The sequence below is a fragment of the Narcine bancroftii genome, chromosome 2 (assembly GCF_036971445.1).
Source record: "Narcine bancroftii isolate sNarBan1 chromosome 2, sNarBan1.hap1, whole genome shotgun sequence".
In the NCBI taxonomy this organism is placed as follows: Eukaryota; Metazoa; Chordata; class Chondrichthyes; order Torpediniformes; family Narcinidae; genus Narcine; species Narcine bancroftii.
In genome coordinates, this window is record NC_091470.1 from 49096410 (window position 1) to 49118311 (window position 21902).

Genomic DNA, 21902 nt, shown 5'->3' on the forward strand with positions numbered 1-21902 from the left:
TATTGCTTTGGAATGACCAGAGTTCACAAAATTCAGAGACTCGGACTGACTGCTGTCACCTAGGGACTTTGTAAGTGAACAGATTCTGCTGTATTCATCATTCATTGTTTCCACTAGCAAGAATCCTACCTTGTTGGAATTCCTCAACATTATGCTGGTGACTCTGCCTTTCTGATTGTAAGCTAGGTCAGACCAGTAAGGGATCTAAATCCCATATATTTAACTGGCTTTGGGAGTTCTTTGAAAATGCATTTGACTTTAGTTTAATTTTAATTTATTTAATTAACTTTATATACCTGAAAATCAAAGATTTAAGAAGTGAAAAATAATTTCACAGGTTTTGATGGGGAACAAATTTCATCCCTTAGTTTTGCCTCTTGTCAAAGGCTGTCAGGAACACTGGGACCTCACTGCCGCTCACTGGTAATAGTTGCATGGATGCATACTGTGGAAAGTGGTCCTGAATAGTGGTCTGTTTTGGCCCATTGTCTCGAGGTGGAAGGAATCAACCATTTAGCATCAATGACAAGAAAGTTATTTGCTCAGGTTGTAAATCTTTGTAATCTTTTTAGCTCGTTACATTTGAAACTGAGATCCACAGATTTTTGACAAGAAACTATAGGATTGGTTGTGAAAAGGACTTGGGATATTGGTTCAGCTGTAATGTCAGAGCTGGCTCAAGATGTGAATGGGTTATTCACTTATTGCTTATGTATTTCTAACTGCAGAAATTACACAGAGTCAGCACCGGGGGGGTGGGGGGGGCATTTGCAGACATTTTCTTCCCCAAATGAAGTATTGTGACTGCAGCACTAGTATCACTGGTCTCCACACGTTATAAGCAGCACATTTGTCTGTTACATCGGAAGGAGAGGGAAGTGTGATGGTGGTAGCGCTTGGAGTAGGTTCATGGTAGGTGGGTAAGCACCTTCACCATCCCCCTCCCCCACTGAATGAGCTTTTGAATGTCAGATTATGTCTAGTGCGGTTACCCTAATGTCTCCCCAATTAGACTTGTTCTGACGCTGACCCTGCTTTGTAGCTATAGAAATTTACCCAGTGTACACACACTTTAAAGAATATTCTCACTCTTTTTTTCAACACAAAATGGAATTGACTCTCTTTGTTCTTCATCCCACAAAACACCATCCAGCCAAACCCCTCTGACCTTTTCATTGGCTCTCCGCCACACGGGTGATCTCGACACTCAATCTCTTCCTCCTGCATCTGAAATCCATCACAACGTATGCATCCTTCTGAACTAATACTCGCATGCGCGCTTTTACTCCTGCAAATCGCCTCAGGTACATCATCAGCGGCGACCGGCACCGCTCCCGAGGCAGGTAAGTACACGACCATGATAACTTCAACCGATACCTTACAGTACTGTGCCAGCAACCTAGGTTTGATCCCAGCACTGTCTGTAAGGAGATTGTACATTCTTCCTGTGTCTGTATGGGTTTCCTCTGGCACTCTGATTTCCTCCCACCGTTCAGATGTATCAGGGATTGTAGGTCAATTGGGTGTAACTGGGCGGCGTGGGCTCATGGCCCAAAAGGGCCTGTCACTGTGCTGTATCTCTAAATTTAAAATTTTTAAAACATGCATCAAGATCTGAACAAAAAGCAGTCAGGCGCCTGAATAAAAAGCAGGGAGGAGGAGGGAAGAAGTGGCAGGGGGAGGAGCCCAGGCCAAAAGTCAAGAGGCATTTAGTGGACATGGATAGGAGGGCAGGGGAGAAAAGCTGAGAATTGATCGAGGGAGGGGGTAGCTCTCTGAAATTAGAGCTGGAGAAAAAGATATGGGGGAGGGGGAGAGAAAGAGAGAGAGGAGGAGGAGGGAAGCTGAAGGAAGGGAGACATAGTCAGAGGGAAAGAGAGAGACAGAGGGTGGCCAAACAGAAACTGGAGAAGTTATGTTAATACTTGTTGCAGAAATTAACTCAAAGGCAGAGACTTCAAGATTGGCTCCAAGAGTTTATTCACATGATATCATGAAGAACCTGGAGAAGCTTAAATCACCATTAGAATTATAAATTTCAGCAGTTACAAGTTCATATTTATACAGTAGAAAACAAACAATCTGCCTTATTTATTTTACATTCCTCATTAAGTGTCTGGCTAATCTTTCAACAGGAAGTGTTTGATGAATCTTTCATTAGAAGGTGTCTGATGAATTTTTCAGTGGATTAACTCAATGTCTTTTAACTTACTTAATATTGTTTAAACAAGATTAATTCAATCAATCTTATCAGGACCAAGGATAAATCAGTTTAACATGCTTAAAAATGCACTGAAATGCTGGAGGAACTCAGCCAGTCTTTCAGCGCCCATAGGAGACAAAGATACTCCAGAAAGCCAACATTCGGGCTTGAGCCCTTCTTCAAAGAATAAGGAGGGCTCAGGCCTAAAATAAGGAATAAGAAGCGCTCAGGCCCTAAACATGAGCAATATATTTTTGTCAGCTATGGATGCTGAAAGACCGGCTGAGTTCCTCCAGCATTTTGGTTTGATTCTATTACAGTCACAGCATTTGTGTTTCATTCCCTTTAACATGCTAAACAGTCTTTCAAAGTTACAATAGACACTTCCTCATAAAAAACAAAGAATTTGGACTTGATTTGGATGGTGCACAAAAAAGATTTGTTAGGATAGCCCTAGCTGTAGCAAAAAAATGTATTATGTCAGCCTAGAAATAACATATAATTTAAGAAATAATATTACAATATTTGAACAAATATGGGAGCCATACATGAAACATAATAGAGAAAACCTACCGGGGACATCTACCACCTAAAATGACAGAAGGAGAAGAGAATGAAAAGAACTGACTCAGTGGAATTTCTTGTTTGTTTTTATTGAGAGACAACATTGTTTGACGGGTTTAATATATCCTATTTTCTGAACTTTAAATGAATGGGAGGGGAGGTAGGGAGGGAGGGAGGGGAGGTAGGGAGGGAGGGAGGGGAGGAGGGAGGGGGGGAGAAAACGACACTGTATGTCTCCTAGAACGCTTCCACCAGCGTTGTCTCCGCTCCATCCTCAACATCCATTGGAGCGCTCACACCCCTAACGTCGAGGTACTCGAGATGGCAGAGGTCGGCAGCATCGAGTCCACGCTGCTGAAGATCCAGCTGCGCTGGATGGGTCACGTCTCCAGAATGGAGGACCATCGCCTTCCCAAGATCGTATTATATGGCGAGCTCTCCACTGGCCACCGTGACAGAGGTGCACCAAAGAAAAGGTACAAGGACTGCCTAAAGAAATCTCTTGGTGCCTGCCACATTGACCACCGCCAGTGGGCTGATAACGCCTCAAACCGTGCATCTTGGCGCCTCACAGTTTGGCGGGCAGCAGCCTCCTTTGAAGAAGACCGCAGAGCCCACCTCACTGACAAAAGGCAAAGGAGGAAAAACCCAACACCCAACCCCAACCAACCAATTTTCCCTTGCAACCGCTGCAATCGTGTCTGCCTGTCCCGCATCGGACTGGTCAGCCACAAACGAGCCTGCAGCTGACGTGGACTTTTTACCCCCTCCATAAATCTTCGTCCGCGAAGCCAAGCCAAAGAGAGATATGTTCAAGAGGGAAAATGTATGTATCTTGATCAATGTGGTTTATAGTGTGAAAAATAAAAAATTTAAAAAAAAAAGGGCATCATGGAACTCTTGGCACCCTGCTTATTACTAAAGGTTGCTGTCAGCACACATACGTAGTTTTAAATTCAGCTAACTTGTAAAAGTCAAGAGTCCCATCCTGCATTGAATAATGTTAACCCTTTCTACCACAAATCCCTCCTTGTTGATCTTTCTGATCAACACATAAAGATTTGTATTGCTTTCTTCCTGAAATGGGTGCATATATCCTACTATTTAAAGAGCATTTTTAAGCATTCTATCATCATCTCTATCCTCTCCTTCCCTGTCTCCTACATATCACAATTTTATACAGTCTCACATCACCATCTTCCCTGTCTCTGACCCTGGAGGGGCAGGCCCAACAAAAGTATAGTTGTATAATACAATAAACTACCGCTGTAAAGCAGAGCCCATAAAAGAGGCTGCAGCCAAGAAAATATTCCATCTCTTATCACTGATGTAACACAGCTAAAGAAATCCCAGCCTTCCGCTGGATGTTGACAGTGCAGTATATGCTTCTCGATTCGTAGCTGGGTTTCATGTTTTAATATTTCTGAAACTTCAGGTATATAGGTGTAGCATTCTTTCCTGAATAGTGAACAGACCCCCTCCTACTTTGGCTAGTACACAGTCCAGTGTGATTCTGTACAGCTTGGAGACAATAGGGGGAGCACGGTGCTTCCAACTTGAAAGTGGTGTTTTCCCAGAACTTAGAGCTGCTCAAGACCAGACATTTTATAGACTCCAGATAAGTCCAGCAAGCAAACATGCAGCCTGGAATAATAATGGCCTATAGTCCTACAAGAGGACATGACAAATGTTCTCTTTCCACCAGCAAGGGATTAAGGTATATTGGACTCTTGACTGACTGGTGAACTGCCATACATGGTTAGATTTGCCCAGTGGTTTGTATAATTAGTAAATTTCCACCTTGTGTGTGGGCAAGTTGACCTTCGTTCACATGCTCAAAGCTTCTTTTCTGCTTCCTCATTCCCTCCTATTTACCCTGGGGGCTGTTAGATATCTAATCAATCCTATCCCCAATACTGTAAGTGCTAGTACTTTATTCACGTTAGTTTTCTATCAATTATATATTTTTGTTATTAATCAGTTATTAAATACATATGACATGAGCCTTAGTTTGGGTTTTTCAACCTATTTGTGGCATTCTGCCTAGATCTCAGCACTGTTCCTCTCTCTTGGAGAAAATAGCATTTTTTCAGCATTCATTTCTTCTTCATTGTGGTGTAGTTTGTATCTGGTGGCATGTATCCAGTAAGGTTTCTCCAGCACTTTAACAGCTGTACAGACTGTTAGCAGTACTAGGTAGGGGCCTTTCCACCTGGGAGAGAAAGAATCTTTATTCATTCATTTCACATTTATTTTATGTCCCAGTTTAAATGAGTGCATGTTAAAGGTATTTGGGCTAGCTGGATCCTCCCATACAATTTCCCTGCCTCCTGACACAATGCTTGTGCATATTTTAGTGTCTTCTCATCATTCCATATTAGTGCGACCTTTTCTGAGATCATGGTGCCTTTTGTCAGAGGTGCCCCATCAAAATATCCTATGGGGAAAGTCTTATTTTCCTATTCTTGTGATTTCATTACTCAGGGCAGTGCTTCTGGCCATTTTAGGCTGTTTGGAGGACAAATCTTTCCCAAGGAAGCTTTATTTCCCTGTTTACTCTTTCCCCCATACCTGAGGAATGGGGCTGTTTGAGGATGTACAATTTCCACTGGATCCCCAAAACCTTCAGCCCCTGCACTAATTTATTTGTAAAATAGGTTCCCCTATCACTATTTAGCCCTATGTGAATTTCATCAATATGTTCACCACAGTTCTAACATCATCCCTCCTGGTTGAATAGGCCTACACCCTTCTGAAAAAACATGTCTACTATTATAGTATATATTTACATTCCTTTTCAACAGGCATGTGGACAGAGTCAATTTGTATATTTTTTAAAAGTTTGGGTTAGGTAGTCAAAACTTAGCAGGTGCCTTCCCTCTGTTGTTTTGTTGGCAGACTAAACAAGTACATGCTGCCTTTTCAATAGTTACTGTTATCCTTAGGCCATACCATTATTGCGTGATGGCATGCAGCATCCCTCCTTTACCATGTGAGCTTGGCCTTTCACCCAGTGAGCCAGGGTCAAAAATGGATTTTGTGGGCAGAGGCCTCAGTATCCTAGTAGCATCCAGATTTGATCCAGGTATATTTTTCCTGCAGTAAGGTCAGATTTTTGGTGTCCTGCAATATTCATGCAGAGAATTCCTTCTCTCTTGATTTAACCCTATTGCACAGGTTGCTGCTGAACTGCCACCTGTTTAGCTACTATAACTGTGAACTGATATCCCTTGAAATGCTGTGAGCCTCACTTTTAATGTACGTGGCAACTCTTTAGCTTCAGTACTAGGGAGACATGCTTTAATTGCTTTTCCCAATAAGGTAATAAATCCTCTATTTTTCCACAATTGTCCAAAGTCATATGTCACCCCAAACATGAAACGTGAGTCAGTATAAATATTGGTAGTTGTTCCTTCCACGAGATTTCAGGCAAGGGTAACTGCATCATAGTCTAAAGCCCGTGCTGATGGAATAAGCTTCCATTATTTTGTGTGGCATTACTATAGTGCATCCTGCTAGCAACAGATCATCTCTTGGACGGTATGAAGAGCCATTTGTAAAAAGAATTAAGTCAGGGTTATTGATAGGTTCACTTTTCAGATCTGGGCAGGGAGAAGCAGTGCTTTCTACCACGAGCAGGCAATCATGTCATCCTCATTCTGCTGTACAGATGGTAATGAATTAACCGCTGGAGATCTTTTCAATTTGTAGTTGGATTGGGAGCCTGTTCTTCTAGCTGTGGTGAAATGTTGCTGGTAGCTGATTTCACCAGTATCATTTTGCCATGGGGTAGTATCACAGTACATGGATAATCCAGTACATTGGGAATAGACTTTTCCACCATCACAGCGGTGGTGGTAAAAGCACGCAAACAGGCAGGCATTCCCATAACAACAGCTGATAATGCTGCAGAATAATAAGCTACTGGTCTATTTCCTCCCTTATGTATTTGATAACAAAGCCCCTCCATGACTTGTTCACATACAGTTCTAAGGGCTTGCTATAGCTAAGTAAGCCTAGAGCATGTGCTGTGATTAGAACCTGTTTTAGATCATGGAAGGCTTTCTCCCCTTCCAAAGTCCATTTTATGCTGGTAGGTTCAGTTTTCAATGTAGCAGTATCCCTTTCCTGGTATTCAGGAATCCATTGTTGACATTACCCAATCTTGCCCAGGAAAGAAAGAATATCCTTTTCGTTTGGGAGACTGGGACCTGTGCTATTGCTTATATTTACCAATTCCCCAACTTTGCTACCTTTTACTGAGCTGGAATCTAAGGTACTGGACAGAATCCTGACAAAATTGCATTTTCTCTAGAGACACCTTGTGCCCAGTTGTTGCTAATGTTCAAAAACCACTATTGTTAGGAAGTTACCAAAGTAACTTCTGCTTTTTTACCTTCCTTTCTTCTGCAACTTAAAACCATTTGTTAGCTCTCCATTCAATGTCATTTTAATTCCTGCAATTGCTAGCTGATCATACTCCTGCCAATGTGTATGAAGTACGTGAGCACACTGAAGCTGAGAGATGAGATTGCTACAGCGCAATCCTGCCAGCAGAGTGTCAAGACCAGATGTGAGAGAACCAGACATTGTTATAGGAAAGATGTGAAAAGAAGTCTTAAACAATCCATTGAAAATATCTATTCATTTAACTGAGCTCAACAGTTACCTGCATACTGATTCAATTAAAGAATGAATTTTAGAGGATTTGCAAGACATACATAAAATATTCTTATAATTGATGACATCAGAGAGAAATAAATAGAAATGATGCCTGAATTCAGGGGATTTACTGTTTCATACACAATCTAAAGCAAAAATGAACAATGGAATGCAAGTTTTTGACAGGGTTAACATTGCTTAAAAACTGCGTGTGGTACATTCGAATCACTGGTTTTGATGCTTGTGATAAGATTCTATCAGGTTGGGACTAATGTTGTTATGGTTACCAATAGAAGGAAATCATTGTCCTCCTTACAGGAAAAGAACAACTAATGCTAGTTGAACCATTGCAGTCCGATGTATTCTATGATATAGCAAATACCTCGTGATAAAAAACATTAAATTGTTCAGGACTTCACAAACCTTAATAAAATAGTGATTCAGAGATCCATACAAGTCTTCCATTTCTTTGGCCACATTTAGGCTAAAAAATAGTGCCTATAAAAATGTTACAGGCAAGATTATATCAACCAAAATGTTCCTTCCAATTCCGCACTTTATTGCTAAAAGGGTACATGCACAACTTTACATTGCTAAGTATAAGGGAAAATCTGGTTGATTTAAAACTTTCCTCAGTAATCACCATCCAGAGAATAAAACAGAATAAACCACTTGACTAAACTTAGAAATCACATTGGGTCCTGACAATTGCATCAATCATCACTGTCCAGCCCTTATATAAGGCAAGTTGCCTTACAGAATAAATGATTGGCTACTTGAATTAGCAGTATTTGCAGTATCATAACATTCATAAATATTTCAATATTCTTCCACACCATCCCAACTATTTCACAAGTTGGCACAAGCCACCAGAGTTGGAGATGCTGAGGCTTATAGATATGTGATACACGTTGCTAAGAATTCTTCAAAATTGATTTAGCATTTTCTAGTTTAAGGTCGGGATACCTTAAGATTTAGGAGCAGAGGTAGGCCATTTGGCCCGTAATGTCTGTTCTGCCATTCCATCACGAGTTGATCCATTTTCCCACTCACCTGCCTTCTCCCCATAGCATTTGATAAGCTGACTATTCAGATACCTATCTATCGCTGTCTTAATTACTTGACCTCTATAGCCAAAGAAAAAGGTTTGCAAGATACTCAACTGGCCTATGCCACCCACAACACTCCATCTAGCTGATAATTCAATACTTATATGTGCAGATTTAGTGCTATTTGGATAAATCACTGAGGGTATCAACAAACAATATTGTATGCGTGGAGTTTGTATGTGACCTTATGGGGGTTTTTCAGGTGTTCTTGTTTCCTCCCACATCTCAAAAATCTGTAGGTAGTTAGATGAATTAGGCACTCTATATTTTCCTTAGCATGCAAATTAGCAGTAGAATCAGGAACCTTGTTGGAAATGTGAAGAGAATAAAATCGGAAAGATTAATGTGAAAAGAGTTGTGGTTGGTTGGTGTGGACTCAGTGAGCTGAAGGATATTTTTTCTATGCTTCATCTCTCCTTTATGCTCCGAGACCATTCCAGGTAAATAAAATGACGTGTTGATGATGCGTTAAGTGCATGACGTTTCAGCACGAGATTTGAAAATTTGAAACCAACAGTCTATTCTCAGTATCCAACAGCCTAGTCAGTTATCAGCATCCAATGACCATGATGTCTGCCAACTGGAGGGATTCTGAGATCCACGAGCTCCTCGCCATCCATGTGGAGAATGAAATAAACCACCACAAAATGGGCACTGTGAGGGATTGACCAATATTAGATTGGGTTGCTCAAAAATTGAGAGGCAGGGGCTTTGCTTGGGAGCAGTTCCAGATCATTAGCTAACTGAAATACCTGCATAAGAAGTGTCACCAGGTAAATGACACAACAGCAGAAATGGCGGGGGCGATTGGGCTGGCTGTATTTTGAACTGTGCTCTGCCGTCTGGGGCATAAGCCATTCAGCACACCCAGTTGCACTACAGAACAACATGGAGGATCCATCATCCCCTAAATTGTTCCAGCTTCATCTCCCTCCTTCAGCACCAGTCCTGATGCCGGGGTCCTGAGCAGCATGGAAGCTGAGCCCAGCAATACAGGACCTGCACTTCACAAGCAACCAGGTAAAAACATTTCTTCTCATGATCAACAAATTTTGGCATGTGTTTTGTAAGTGTGTCTGCCCATAAAGAGCGGTCTTGCTCATGTAGCTTGTGCTCCATTGCTTTCCAGGATACCATCTGCCTAAGAAGAGAGAGACCTACCAAAGCACAGATGATGACCCAGGAAATGAGGGAGATATTGCACTCAATGGACTGTGATGAGGTGGAGAGGGAGTGTATTCAGCAGGAGGTACAGAGGGCTCTGAAGAGCAGATGAGGAGAGAGGCACAGGAGATGGATATGGCAGCGAGTGAGGTGGACAGAAGTACCCGGTCAGAGGAGATGACAGGGTTTAAACAAATGTTCAAATATTTCCAACAGGAAATGCAGAACTAGGCCTTACCTAGGAAGGACATGATTATGCCATTGCCATCCTTTGCTTGACAGCATCAAGCTGGACTGCAACAATCTCCTGTTCAACGGTACCATACTTGGAAATGGGTATTTCTCTCATGCACCACTGCAGAATGACTTCATGCAGCACTCAGATGAGGCATATGAATCTTTTCAATCACCCTCATCCTCCTCCTTCCTCTAGCTTCTGGAGTGATGTGACTTTTGCAAATGGTTATTGATATTTGGTTTTATTTCACAGTTGTAAATAGTTAAATGCAATTGAATTTAAAGATTTATTTTCATTTGCATGTCACCTGTTCACCACTATTCTTTGACAATTTCACTATATACATTTACTAAAAGCAGTCATTTACTAGTTTAATTGCTTACAGAAGGGACATAATTGCATCAAGGATCGCCTGGTGACTGTGTGCTTGTGCCCCCTGATAAGCAACTCGCTGAGGCTCCTAAGGGAGATTGTGTAGATCAGTGTTCCACTCAGGCATGAAGTGTTCCTGTTGATCTCATATATATTGTTCAGAACACAACAGGCAACAACAGCGTCTGATACAAAAGTGGTAAAAATATCAAGTCACTTGGCCAGGCACCTCCAGTGACCTTTGAGACATCTAAAAGCATTTTCCACCATCCTTGCTGAGCTCAAATGGAAGTTATAGCTATGCTGCATGGTAGTTAGTGAACCCCTTCATCAACCATTTCCTGACATGTCCTCGGGCCTACGCAAAGGAGCTTTTAGGTGGAGTGCAGTGTGTGTAGTACTGGCCCCACCCTTTACACCCATGGTGCTGTGGCCAAGCAAGCTGGGACGTGGGCTGGGCTTTGGCAAATACTAGAGCGCCTTGGATGCCCCCCAAAGTTCCTCAACATGGTTATCCAACTGCACGAAAACCAACAAGGTCGGGTCAGATACAGCAATGAGCTCTCTGAACCCTTCTCTATTAACAATGGCGTGAAGCAAGGCTGTGTTCTCGCTCCAACCCTCTTTTCAATTTTCTTCAGCATGATGCTGAAACAAGCCATGAAAGACCTCAACAATGAAGACGCTGTTTACATCCGGTACCGCACGGATGGCAATCTCTTCAATCTGAGGCGCCTACAAGTTCACACCAAGACACAAGAGCAACTTGTCCGTGAACTACTCTTTGCAGACGATGCCGCTTTAGTTGCCCATTCAGAGCCAGCTCTTCAGTGCTTGACGTCCTGTTTTGCGGAAACTGCCAAAATGTTTGGCCTGGAAGTCAGCCTGAAGAAAACTGAGGTCCTCCATCAGCCAGCTCCCCATCGTGACTACCAGCCCCCCCACATGAGTTTTAATGCATATAATACTGGTAAGCAAGGCTGCAACATAATTGACATGATATTGATGGCTCCTTTAGCTTTTCCTCTAAATTGTTGCAAGTTGAATGAACTAAATTAGTTGAAGACTAACTTCACCGAATGTAAAGACTTCAGCAGAAGGCCCGATGGAGCACCCACAAAGTCTATCTGACTGAAGTTGTTTGCAAATAATTTTCCCTTTATCCATCATATGTTGACCTACACTATGATTAACGATGGGGATATTCTTGGTATCATTTTCTCCAATTAACTTGTTATCGATTGTCATTCACAATAGAGTGTAACATACTGCAAAATATTGCCCTGTTCTTTTAGCTCTGGATTGCTTAATTTTGCAATATGCCACTGATTAGAATGCATAAATGCATGTGTTGTATTTTCATCAGGTTGGCCTTGCATTTTTATGTATGTTTATGGAAACTTGATTGGCTTTCCAACATTTTGCATTGTACCAGGATTGGTCTCATCTGATGAGGGATTTTTTTTTTTAAATACAGCAATTATTGTCCCTTAGCTGAATGGGTTGCTAGTGTGTTTTAGAGGGATGGAAAAGTAATACTAATCAAGATCTTTGGTGCATTGTTTAGGTTCCCAAGAGGTTGAGTGTGGCTTCGGAGAACATTTACTTATACAATTTTAAACTTTTATCTAAAACTTTATTCTTAATTATTTTCTCTTTTTTTGCTGGTTTTTTGAGTTTCCAGTTGATTGAGTTATTGCAATTTTGTCTTTTGTTTTGCTGATATTTAGAAATGATAAATGTCTCTCATTTAACATGAAAATAAGATTTTAGTTGTTAAAAATATGATTGAGAGGGAGAGCAACAGAAACTCACAGCAAAGTGATAAAAAGTTTATATTCTTAATCCACTTTAAACTAGTTTATGAAGCACATTTGTATTTGAGGGAGATTAAAAGGGTTTCTGAGACAAATGGTCCAAACATTCTGTGTGAAGCTTTTCATTCTTCAGAGGTCTCTGAAGCATTGATAGATAGATTTTCCATAAACCAGATTTTGCTGAAACTCCTACTATTTATCATCAAATATTTAAATCCAATGAAATATTTTACCTTTCCTGCTTTAGTAATACTCAAATAGCGCATTACAGTTAAAACATTCCGATCTTTTGGGATAGCATGTCATTTTGAAATGGTGATGCATTAGAATCTATTTATAGAAACATAGTCCACTACAGCACAGGAAACATTGCCATTTGGCCCTTCTAGTTTGTGCCGAAACATTATTCCATTCATCCCATTGACCTGCACCCAGTCCATAACCCTCCAAGATCTCACCCATTTATGGATCTATCCAAATTATTCTTAAAATTTAAGAGTGAGCCCGCATTTATCATGTCAGATGGCAGCTCAATCCACACTCCCACCACTTTCTGAGTGAAGAAATTCCACCTAATTTTCCCCCTAGATCTTTCCCTTTCACTCTAAAGCCAAGTCCTCTTGTATTTATTTTTCCTAATCTAAGTGGAAAGAGCCTACTCATATTTACTCTGTCTGTACTTCTCATAATTTGGTAAATCTCTATCAAATCTCCCCTCATTCTTCTGTGCTCCAAGGAATAAATCCTAACCTGTTTAATCTTTCCCTGTAACTCAACTCCTGAAGACCTGGCTACATCCTAGTAAATCTTCTCTGCATTCTTTCAATCTTAGTAATATCCTTCCTGTAGTTAGGTGACCAGAACTGCACACAATTTGGCTTCACCAATGTCTTATACAACCTCACCATAATATTCTAATGTCTATACTCAATATGTTGATTTACGAAGGCCAAAATGCCAGAAGCTTTTTTTACAACCCTGTCTACCTGTAACTCCACTTTCAGGGAATTATGTAACTGTATTCCCATATTTCTTTGTGCCTCCACACTCTTCCATGCCCTACCTTTTACTGTGCATATCCTACCTTAGTTTGTCCTTTCAAAATACAACACCTCACACTTATCTACATTAAATTCCATCTGTCATTCTCTGGCCCATTTTTTCCCAGCTGGTCCAGATCTCTCTGCAAGCTTTGAAAACCTTCCTCACTGCCCACAACAACTCCAAACTTAGTGTCATCGGCAAACTTACTGATCCAATATACCATGTTACCAGATTTTGCTGAAACTCCTACTATTTATCATCAAATATTTAAATCCAATGAAATATTTTACCTTTCCTTTTCTTTGATATAGACAACAAACAACAGTGGTCCCAGCACAGATCCCTGAGGAACACCACGAATCACAGGCCTCCAGTCTGAGAAGCAACCATCCACTATCACACTCTGTCTTCTTCCATTCAGCCAATTTTGAATCCAATCTACAACCTCTCCATGGATGCCTAGGGTCTGAACCTCTGAACTAACCTCCAATATGGGACCTTGTCAAAGGCCTTTCTAAAATCCATGTAGCCTTATTTCTTGGTAACTTCCTCAAAAAACTGTAAGATTCATTAAACTTGACCTACCATGCACAAAGCAACGCTGACCATCCTTAATCAGCCAGCCCTCAGCTGTCCAAATACTTGTATATCCAATTTCTCAGAACATCCTCCAATAATTTACCCACTACTGACATCAAGCTCACAGGCCTGTAATTTCCTGGTTTACTTTTGGAGCCTTTTTTAAACAAAGGGACAGCCTGAGTTACCTTCAAATTCTTTGGCACCGCACTGAAACAATTCATTTCTTTTGACTGTTTGTTGAGATGCAAGTTGAGTGGGTGCATGAAATGAACAATAATAAATTGAAATGCTGAAACATTGTGACTGGCTGTTCAGAGATTTTTGTATCATAGAAGTAACGCCACAATCCTTGTTTTATAGACATTATTATTTGTGGTATAAAACAAGGATTGTGGCATTACTCAAGTGACAACTTGGTCAGTATGTTTCTCTGCTCCACAATTCTATGGCACAAGTGTAATTGAATGATTATTAGACTTTACTATTTAAATACTCAAGTAAGCTTACAATGTTATTAGGGATACATTACTCCTTGAAGATAAAACGATTCTGCTGATATCACACCACTGGAATTATAACAATCAAATTACTAGAAAAGTAATAAGGCTATTGTGATTTGTGGTAAGCAATAGAAAATGTTATATAATTGAATATATACTTGACTTCTATAATATGCGCCAATTTAAAGGGGCTGCTTGACTACAGATGGGGATTAAACATGAAGCATTGTTATATTTAATTCTTTTTTTTGTGGTATGCAGAAATAATATCATGGTTGAATTAACCTTCATTTGTGTCCCTTTATTGCAGAGAGCACAAGCAGAAGAGCTGGTAAAAATTTCCAAATATTATGAAAAGTCAAAAGAGGAAGATATAAAGCTCCTGGATAAACCAGAAACGTGAGGATTTATTCTTGTACTGCTGTCTAAAGCAGTAAACGGGAGGGACTGACCTTCCAGTTAGAAGTTGCAGTCATAGGGGAGAGGACCAGAGACAAAAAGAATATAACTCTAACTTTATTTTCTATCAGTATTCCACTTATTTTCAAAAAAAAAAATTACACCAACTGTATTACCCTTCATGACTGAATATGTTTGTGTCCCCATCAGCATGCGTGTTTGCAAGGAGATTTGAATCTGTGAGAGTGTAACACATTTACAATTAGGGTTAGCCTTAACTGAACCTTGTTTTCATGAACCAAAATATTTGTTTTCTTCGAGTTCGAATTTGTAAATTGGATCTTGATTACCCCGTGAATCTTCCTTTCATCCTCTGAAAATGTAATAAAGCAAGTGCTTTCCTCAGTTGTGAACTGGAAAACAAGGCATTTGGAGGATTAATTATTGCCTTATATACACAGCGGGGAAGTTCTATGGTGATTAACAAAATAACTGCAAAAATGTGGATTGAGAAATATACATATAAATAAGAAAATGAATGATTATAGTGTTTTCTTAGTTTCATTTTGGAATAGAGTTGTATTCATGATATCATTTATAAATGTTATAATAATAAGTAGGAAGATCTCCCCTATATCACTTTGTTCTTTGACTTTCACACTTGAAAAACAGACCAAATCTCTCTCCATTCTTGTTTGACAATATCTTTCCCCTTCCAAGTCTGTGCATTTCTGCTTTTCTGGTTAGACAAAATTGAATGGAAAAACTGCATTCAGTGAGCAGAAGGTGAAAGCTAAGTGGGGAAGCTTGCCTTAGGAAGAAGTTGCATCAACTTTAGATGACTTATTCCATTTGAGTATTACCTGACAATAAAATCCATTTGCCACAATTTTGTTCAGTTGCTTAATCTATAATATCTCTTTACAATTTATTACTTCCATGTACTCAGTGAATCGCTTCTTCCAATACGAAAAGTTTGCTTAGGATTAACCATTGGTGGTCTTTAGTTGGGCTGCTGAAGACCCAAAAGTAACAATGGTCACCAAAGGGTGATAAAATTTCCTAATCCTCATCCTGTAACTTAAAGAAGTGCACTTGAATTCAGAAAGCCTCAAGAACAACTAAGAAAAAAGCCACACTCACAGACTTGAATAAACATTCTAATCTGTCCTCTTCAATTGATTCACCATTGAAATCCATAAAATGGGCACTGCAATGTGAAGTTTTAGTGCTCTTACAGTGATCAATCAATAACAACTAAGGATTGGAAATAAAATTCCCCAATATAATTGCTAACTTGACTTTTAGCTGCTTGTTCGACTAATAGAGCAGCTTGAATTAATTAGCGTGCTGGCTGTCACCTTGTAGTTTAATTATCACTCCATCACCCTGCTGGATCATTCATTGTAGCTTATTAAGACACATGACGAACCTACTGGAAGTCAAACCAGAAATGCTTTGTTAATATCCTCAAGAAAATACTCTTGCGATTGCTTTTACGTGTAGTGATTTCAAATTAATTAATTTCTTTGTATGAAACACTTTAAAATGTTTATCACTGATCCTTATTAACTTTACTTTTTCAAAAGGTTCTTGTATGAATTGTCACAAATTCCTAACTTTGTTGAACGTACAAATTGCATCATTTTCCAATCTACTTTTCTGGAAGGAATCTCCATAGTCCGACGCAAAGCAGCATGTGTTCTTCACCTAAGCAAGGTTTGATGCATTATTTATTACAGTTAAACTTGAATCCAAAAATATTTGGCTGAATGCCAGCTATATTTTCTTTGATATTGCTATTGAGAAGAGTTTGACATTGATTGGTCTATTCAAGTTACATGTCTAGTTTCAGTGCAAATGTATTGAGGTTCTATTCAGTTCATACCTTGTCTTGTTCTGTAGACTTTATCCCAACTAACATCCACAGAAATGTTTATTTCCTTCATGTAATGCTACCATGATGAATATACTGAAGAATATCTACTTTTATGTTGAATGAATTGAACTTACTCCAAAATATATCAACAACCATAGATTGCAATTTGGCTTGTCAAGTAACCAGGAATGAAAATTGCAATTTTGTTAGTTAAATGCCTTACATTCTGCTACCTCAAAGTTGTTTTTAAAAAGTTAATTCATTAATCAAGACTTTTTTTTTTTGCAGAGTTTGAAAGACCAAGAAAGCATCAAGACTGTGCTCGGCCTCATCCTAGCCTTTGGAAATCACATGAATGGTGGGAACAGGACTCGTGGCCAAGCAGATGGATTTGGCTTGGAAATTCTTCCAAAGTTAAAGGATGTCAAAAGCAGGGTATGTTGTATTTAAATTACATCTGTTATCAATGATGAATAATTTTCTCTTAAACTCTGTAATGAGAATAGTTCACGGGAAACTCAATAATATATCTGTAAAACATGAAGTAATATGAATTTCTAATGATATCATTATTAACATTTCCTAACGATATCATGATAAATTCATTCATACCCAACAAGTGGAGCACCATATCTTCAGCAACAGTTCACTACCATTTGTCAAATAGTAGTATAATTGGCTACATATCATCAAAATTAATCCCTAAAAAACTTCACAGTTTATAAGTAATTCGTTAACTTATTTATTTTCATACATAATGATGTTAGCAAGTTTTCTGAGTATACCTCCCTTTTAATGCAGCCAATTAGTTGTCTATGGGACTCGTTCAGCACCCTACCACCCCCACTCCCCCACCCCCAACACACTTGTCTAACCTCACCTACCAAATCTTGATGGGGGTGCTTAGTCACTAACTCAATAAAAATACTGTAATTCCTTGCTTGTAATGACAAACCTTTACTCAAGTTTGAGTCATAATGGTAATTTTAATGTGATCTCTACCCTTCTATGCTATGAGCTGAATCCTGTGTGTCCTCACAAATGTCAATCTTCTAATGATCAAGAATATTCTCCCTCACCTGCAGTATCTCTGTGGTGATAGAGTTTACATTTACGGAAAGATCCTTATTGCCATATGCAACTAAAAGTATAGCTTCCTCTTTGATCCAACACTCCTTTTAGCATCATGGACTGAAATTGAGGCATACTTCTTTCCCCACTGTGCCAACTATTTGATACAAATTTTAGGGTTACACAATCTCATTTTTGTCTCCATTTCTCTCTATGTTCACAATTTGCACATCCACAAGGTGTGGTCAGATATGGGGATTAGAAAAAGTCTCTTACTGTGGTGACACGCACCTCCATATTGTAGCTACAGTTCACCATTCTTCTTACAGATTTTGCTCTATGTCTGATTTTTTAATCCATGATTTCCTCTAAAGCAAGTCTCCTTTGGAAATTATAAACAAGCCTTTTCCTTTTGGACTTCAGGGCCAAAATTTGGCATTCAACTAACCCTTTTCCTCAAATATTGGATAACTAGATCAGGCTTGATTTGATCCTGTCATTAATCTTCTGGGGACAGCAGTAAGATCTGAGGAATATTTTTCCTTTGGCTCCTCCAGTGTGCACATTGAAGAATTCATGGTTTTCAAAACAATGTGCAAGTGTTTCTCCAAAATATTGTTGCACACCATTAACCTTGGAGCAATGCCCAGCCAGTGTTCTTGGACGTATTCTAATGACTGTAACAGAGCTTTTCAGAACTCTGAGCTTCTCCATTTGACCTGAATCTAACTCTTCTCTAAATGCCCATATTCGCCACCTGAAGCCCAGAATGGTTAACTCAGCTATTGGGAATTTGTCCCTGACTACAATCTGTTACATAATAAAATGCTTGCTGAAGCAGAGTGCATTTGAATAGAATCTCTGAAAAGTTGATGCCTCCTCAACATTTTATTCAGTCCCTTTTATTTTATATTTTGCTTTGGCTGTTACAATCCTTGTTATACTATCTTGTCACCTTGTCAAAGCACAGGGATTATAACAAATGATATGTACTAGTCCACGAGCATTTAGTGCAATAATATTAAAAGATAATTCCAGCCTATATTAGAGTCTCAGGCAGATGCTGAGATGCTCCAGCTATGGCAGGAGTTGCATGTCATTATGTCCTATAAGGCAAGACAAGACAATATCATTAACTGCTATCCATCTCTTCTGGATGAGCTCAGTGCTCCCAATTTCTGAGGTTGACATGAACAGAACCTTCAGAGGGTGGATCCTCAGAAGTGTCCAGCCCAGACAGTGTACATTTCTCCCTCCTTAAACCCATGTGAACCAACTGGCTGGAATTTTTGCAGTCATTTGCAACCCCTCACTACAATGGACAGAGGTTGCACCTGCTTCAAAAGGTTATCTATTATACCAGTGCCCAAGGAGAGCAAAGTGATGTGTCTCAATAACTATTGGTCAGTGGTACTGACATCTACTGTAATGAGGTGATTTGAGAGGTGGGTTATAGAATTGATCAACTCCTGTCTCAGTAAGATTGCAGACCCACATGAGTTCACCTTAACAGTAGATGCCACCTTGCTTGCTCTCCACCATGTTCATTTGCTACACTCACCATTCAACACCATCATACCAGCAAAAGCCATGTCTGCATAGCCTAGTTCACCTCCCAAACCATCTATAAATTCACTGACAATGCCACCATTGTTGGCCAGAAAATTGGAAATGATGAGTCAGAATACAGGATGGTGATGGAGAATCTGGTTGGTTGGGTGGTGCCAGAATAACAATCTTGCTCTCAACATCACCAAGACCAAGGTTGATTTTAGGAAGGTGAGGCTGAGGGATCATGCACCAGTCTGCATTGATGGGACAGAGGGTTAAAACCTTCAAGTTCCTGGGAGTAGACTTGATGGAGGATTACTCCTAGAGCCAGGATATCAAAGCAATTTCTACTCCTCAGAGGTCTGAGGAGATTTCTCATGTTGTTGAATACAGTATTTATCAAACTTCTACTGGTGCTCTGTAGGCTCTGTCCTCCCATTGAAGGCAGACAACATCATAAAGGATCCCCATAATTACGGTCACAACTTATTTTTCGCTGTTACTTTCAGGAAGAAGATACAAAAGCCAGATGATCATTACCTATAGGTTCAAAAACAGTTTCTTTCCAAAGGCTACCAGGCCGCTGAACTTTGCATTACTACATTAATCATAAACTTTTCTGACAGGACAAAAGGCATCTCTGTACTAATGTAATGCCTCTTTTTCTAGCACGAGGATAACTTTAAATATTTATTATCTTCCTTTTGTATTTAATATCCTTTTTAATTTAATGTATACCATTGCAGTTGAAACTTTATTTAAAGATTTTATTACATGAATAAAACAAAGAAATTACATTTAAAGAAAAAATAAAAATGAAGTAATTATTGCAACACAACATTAATAACCTAACTTAAATCAATCTAACCCCCCCATTTATACGACCACTAAAAAAAAACTATATATAAAAAAAAACCCCACCCTTCCCCCCCCCCCAAAATAAAGAGTGAATACCATTGCAGTTGATTCTTTTTTATACAAAGTAGCTGTTCAGCTATAGCAAGTAGGAATTTTAATGCATTGGAAATGACAATAATCTCATTTTCATAGCCTTTTTCTCAGAAATAAAAGTTGGCATTGGTAATAAATGTCAAAACTTGCTAAATCAAACTAGTGAAATTTTAATAGCAATGTGAAAATAAAAGTGGAAAATTTTTCACATTACATTAAATAAACTCGGAGGAGAAGATTTTGGAAGTCCTTGTACACTTTATATAAAGTGGTTTCATGAACTAGTAAATAGCATATTCTTTGTCTGAGAAGTTGATTTTAGCATATAGTAGCAGTATAAATTGAATATCAGATACAACATGATTGATGTAGATACCTGCAGGGCAATTTTCTGAATAAAATTAGAGGACCAAGTGTATAAAGATGTTTCTAAAGTGCAAAACACAGAATTAATAAAAGAAAAGATCAGTGCTTTGACAGATCATTCCATTCTGAGAGCAATGGGATATTTTAAAACTTTTTGAAATGATTCATATGTTTTTTTATGATTTTTTACCAAAAGATTCAGTTTAAGAAGAATGCCAGATGGCTTTAAATGGCTTTAATCATATTGAAACTACATTTAATATAAATAATTTTATAAGTATGGTGTTTATTTATGTTTTAAAAGATTGGCAGCACTAGCTTTTTGAAAGGTTTTGTTCATTCCATACAGAGACATAAAAGTCCAATGCCAAGTTATAATTAATTGCATTTACAGTTTTGTGAACTGCATATGGTTTAAAACAAAAATAATATTGTAAGAAGTTTGTCATCATTCGCTAAAATGGAGGAATCAAATAGATTTCTCAAACACAAACTAGCTTTTGTAGCAGTTAAAGCAGGAAAATATATTTCTCTTCATGAATAATTTCATCAATTTTTTTGTGGAACAGCAAGTTATTGGTAAACTGTTTCAGGACTGGAAATGTTCATGCACTCTGGGATCTGTATAATTTCATTGGTGAAATGTAAAGATTGTAGACAAATTACGTGTTGCTTGTGATGGGTAAGATCATCTGTCACCGCTTTGTAAATAGGTTGTTGTGCACTTCATTGTCACTTGAAATTTATTGAGTCAGAGGAAGCTACAATGTAGAAATATTTAAGCCTGTTGTCTGAGTGGTAATCCTAAAAGTTGGGCTGCCCAAGTTCAGAGAAGTTCTGATTTTGGCCGTCACAATATTTTTTGTATATTTTTATTAGTACTGTATCAGTAGATTTAGTGCACTGTTTCTCAGTGTCTTTATTATTTCTCCTTTGTATTTAAATTTTCATTTTTTTTATTATCTACCAATGCCTTCCTGATGATTCTCCTTTTAAATTGCACCAATCTAAGCCTTGAAAATAAATGTCACTAATTGGGTTCCAAACACACTCTATGATTTAAATGAGGAAGCAGAATTCATAAGGATCATTGTCTATGTTTTACTATTATTTCGCTTTCAAGTGAAGGTGTTAAGCAATTTATTTTAAACATGGTTAACCATTCCATCTCCATTGTTGATTGATGTTGCTATGGACATATTTCACCACATTGGCAGATTTCTATCAAGCTAATCAGAAAACCAGCGTGGGCGGTTGATAACCTGACATTTCACCCACAGCTTCAAGATGCCCATCTAAAGAAAATACCACTGCCTGTCTTCTTCCTTTGTCAATCCTAACAACTAACACTGAGGCCAGAGATGGGTCTGTGAATTTGGGCCTTTAAAATGTATTATACCACCTACTGAGATACCTAGATCAGAGAAAAT

At 38.9% G+C, this 21902-nt stretch overlaps 1 protein-coding gene across 10 annotated transcripts in view; it reads left to right on the plus strand.

The window, feature by feature from the left end:
- LOC138753515 (formin-like) overlaps positions 1-21902 on the plus strand; it is a 395939-nt gene that overhangs the window by 219428 nt on the left and 154609 nt on the right. For all 10 annotated transcript variants that reach the window (XM_069916622.1, XM_069916621.1, XM_069916624.1 and 7 more), the window contains 3 exons: positions 14566-14654; positions 16244-16373; positions 16822-16968. In XM_069916622.1, the coding sequence (XP_069772723.1) occupies positions 14566-14654; positions 16244-16373; positions 16822-16968 (366 nt within the window). The remainder of the gene's footprint in view (positions 1-14565; positions 14655-16243; positions 16374-16821; positions 16969-21902) is intronic.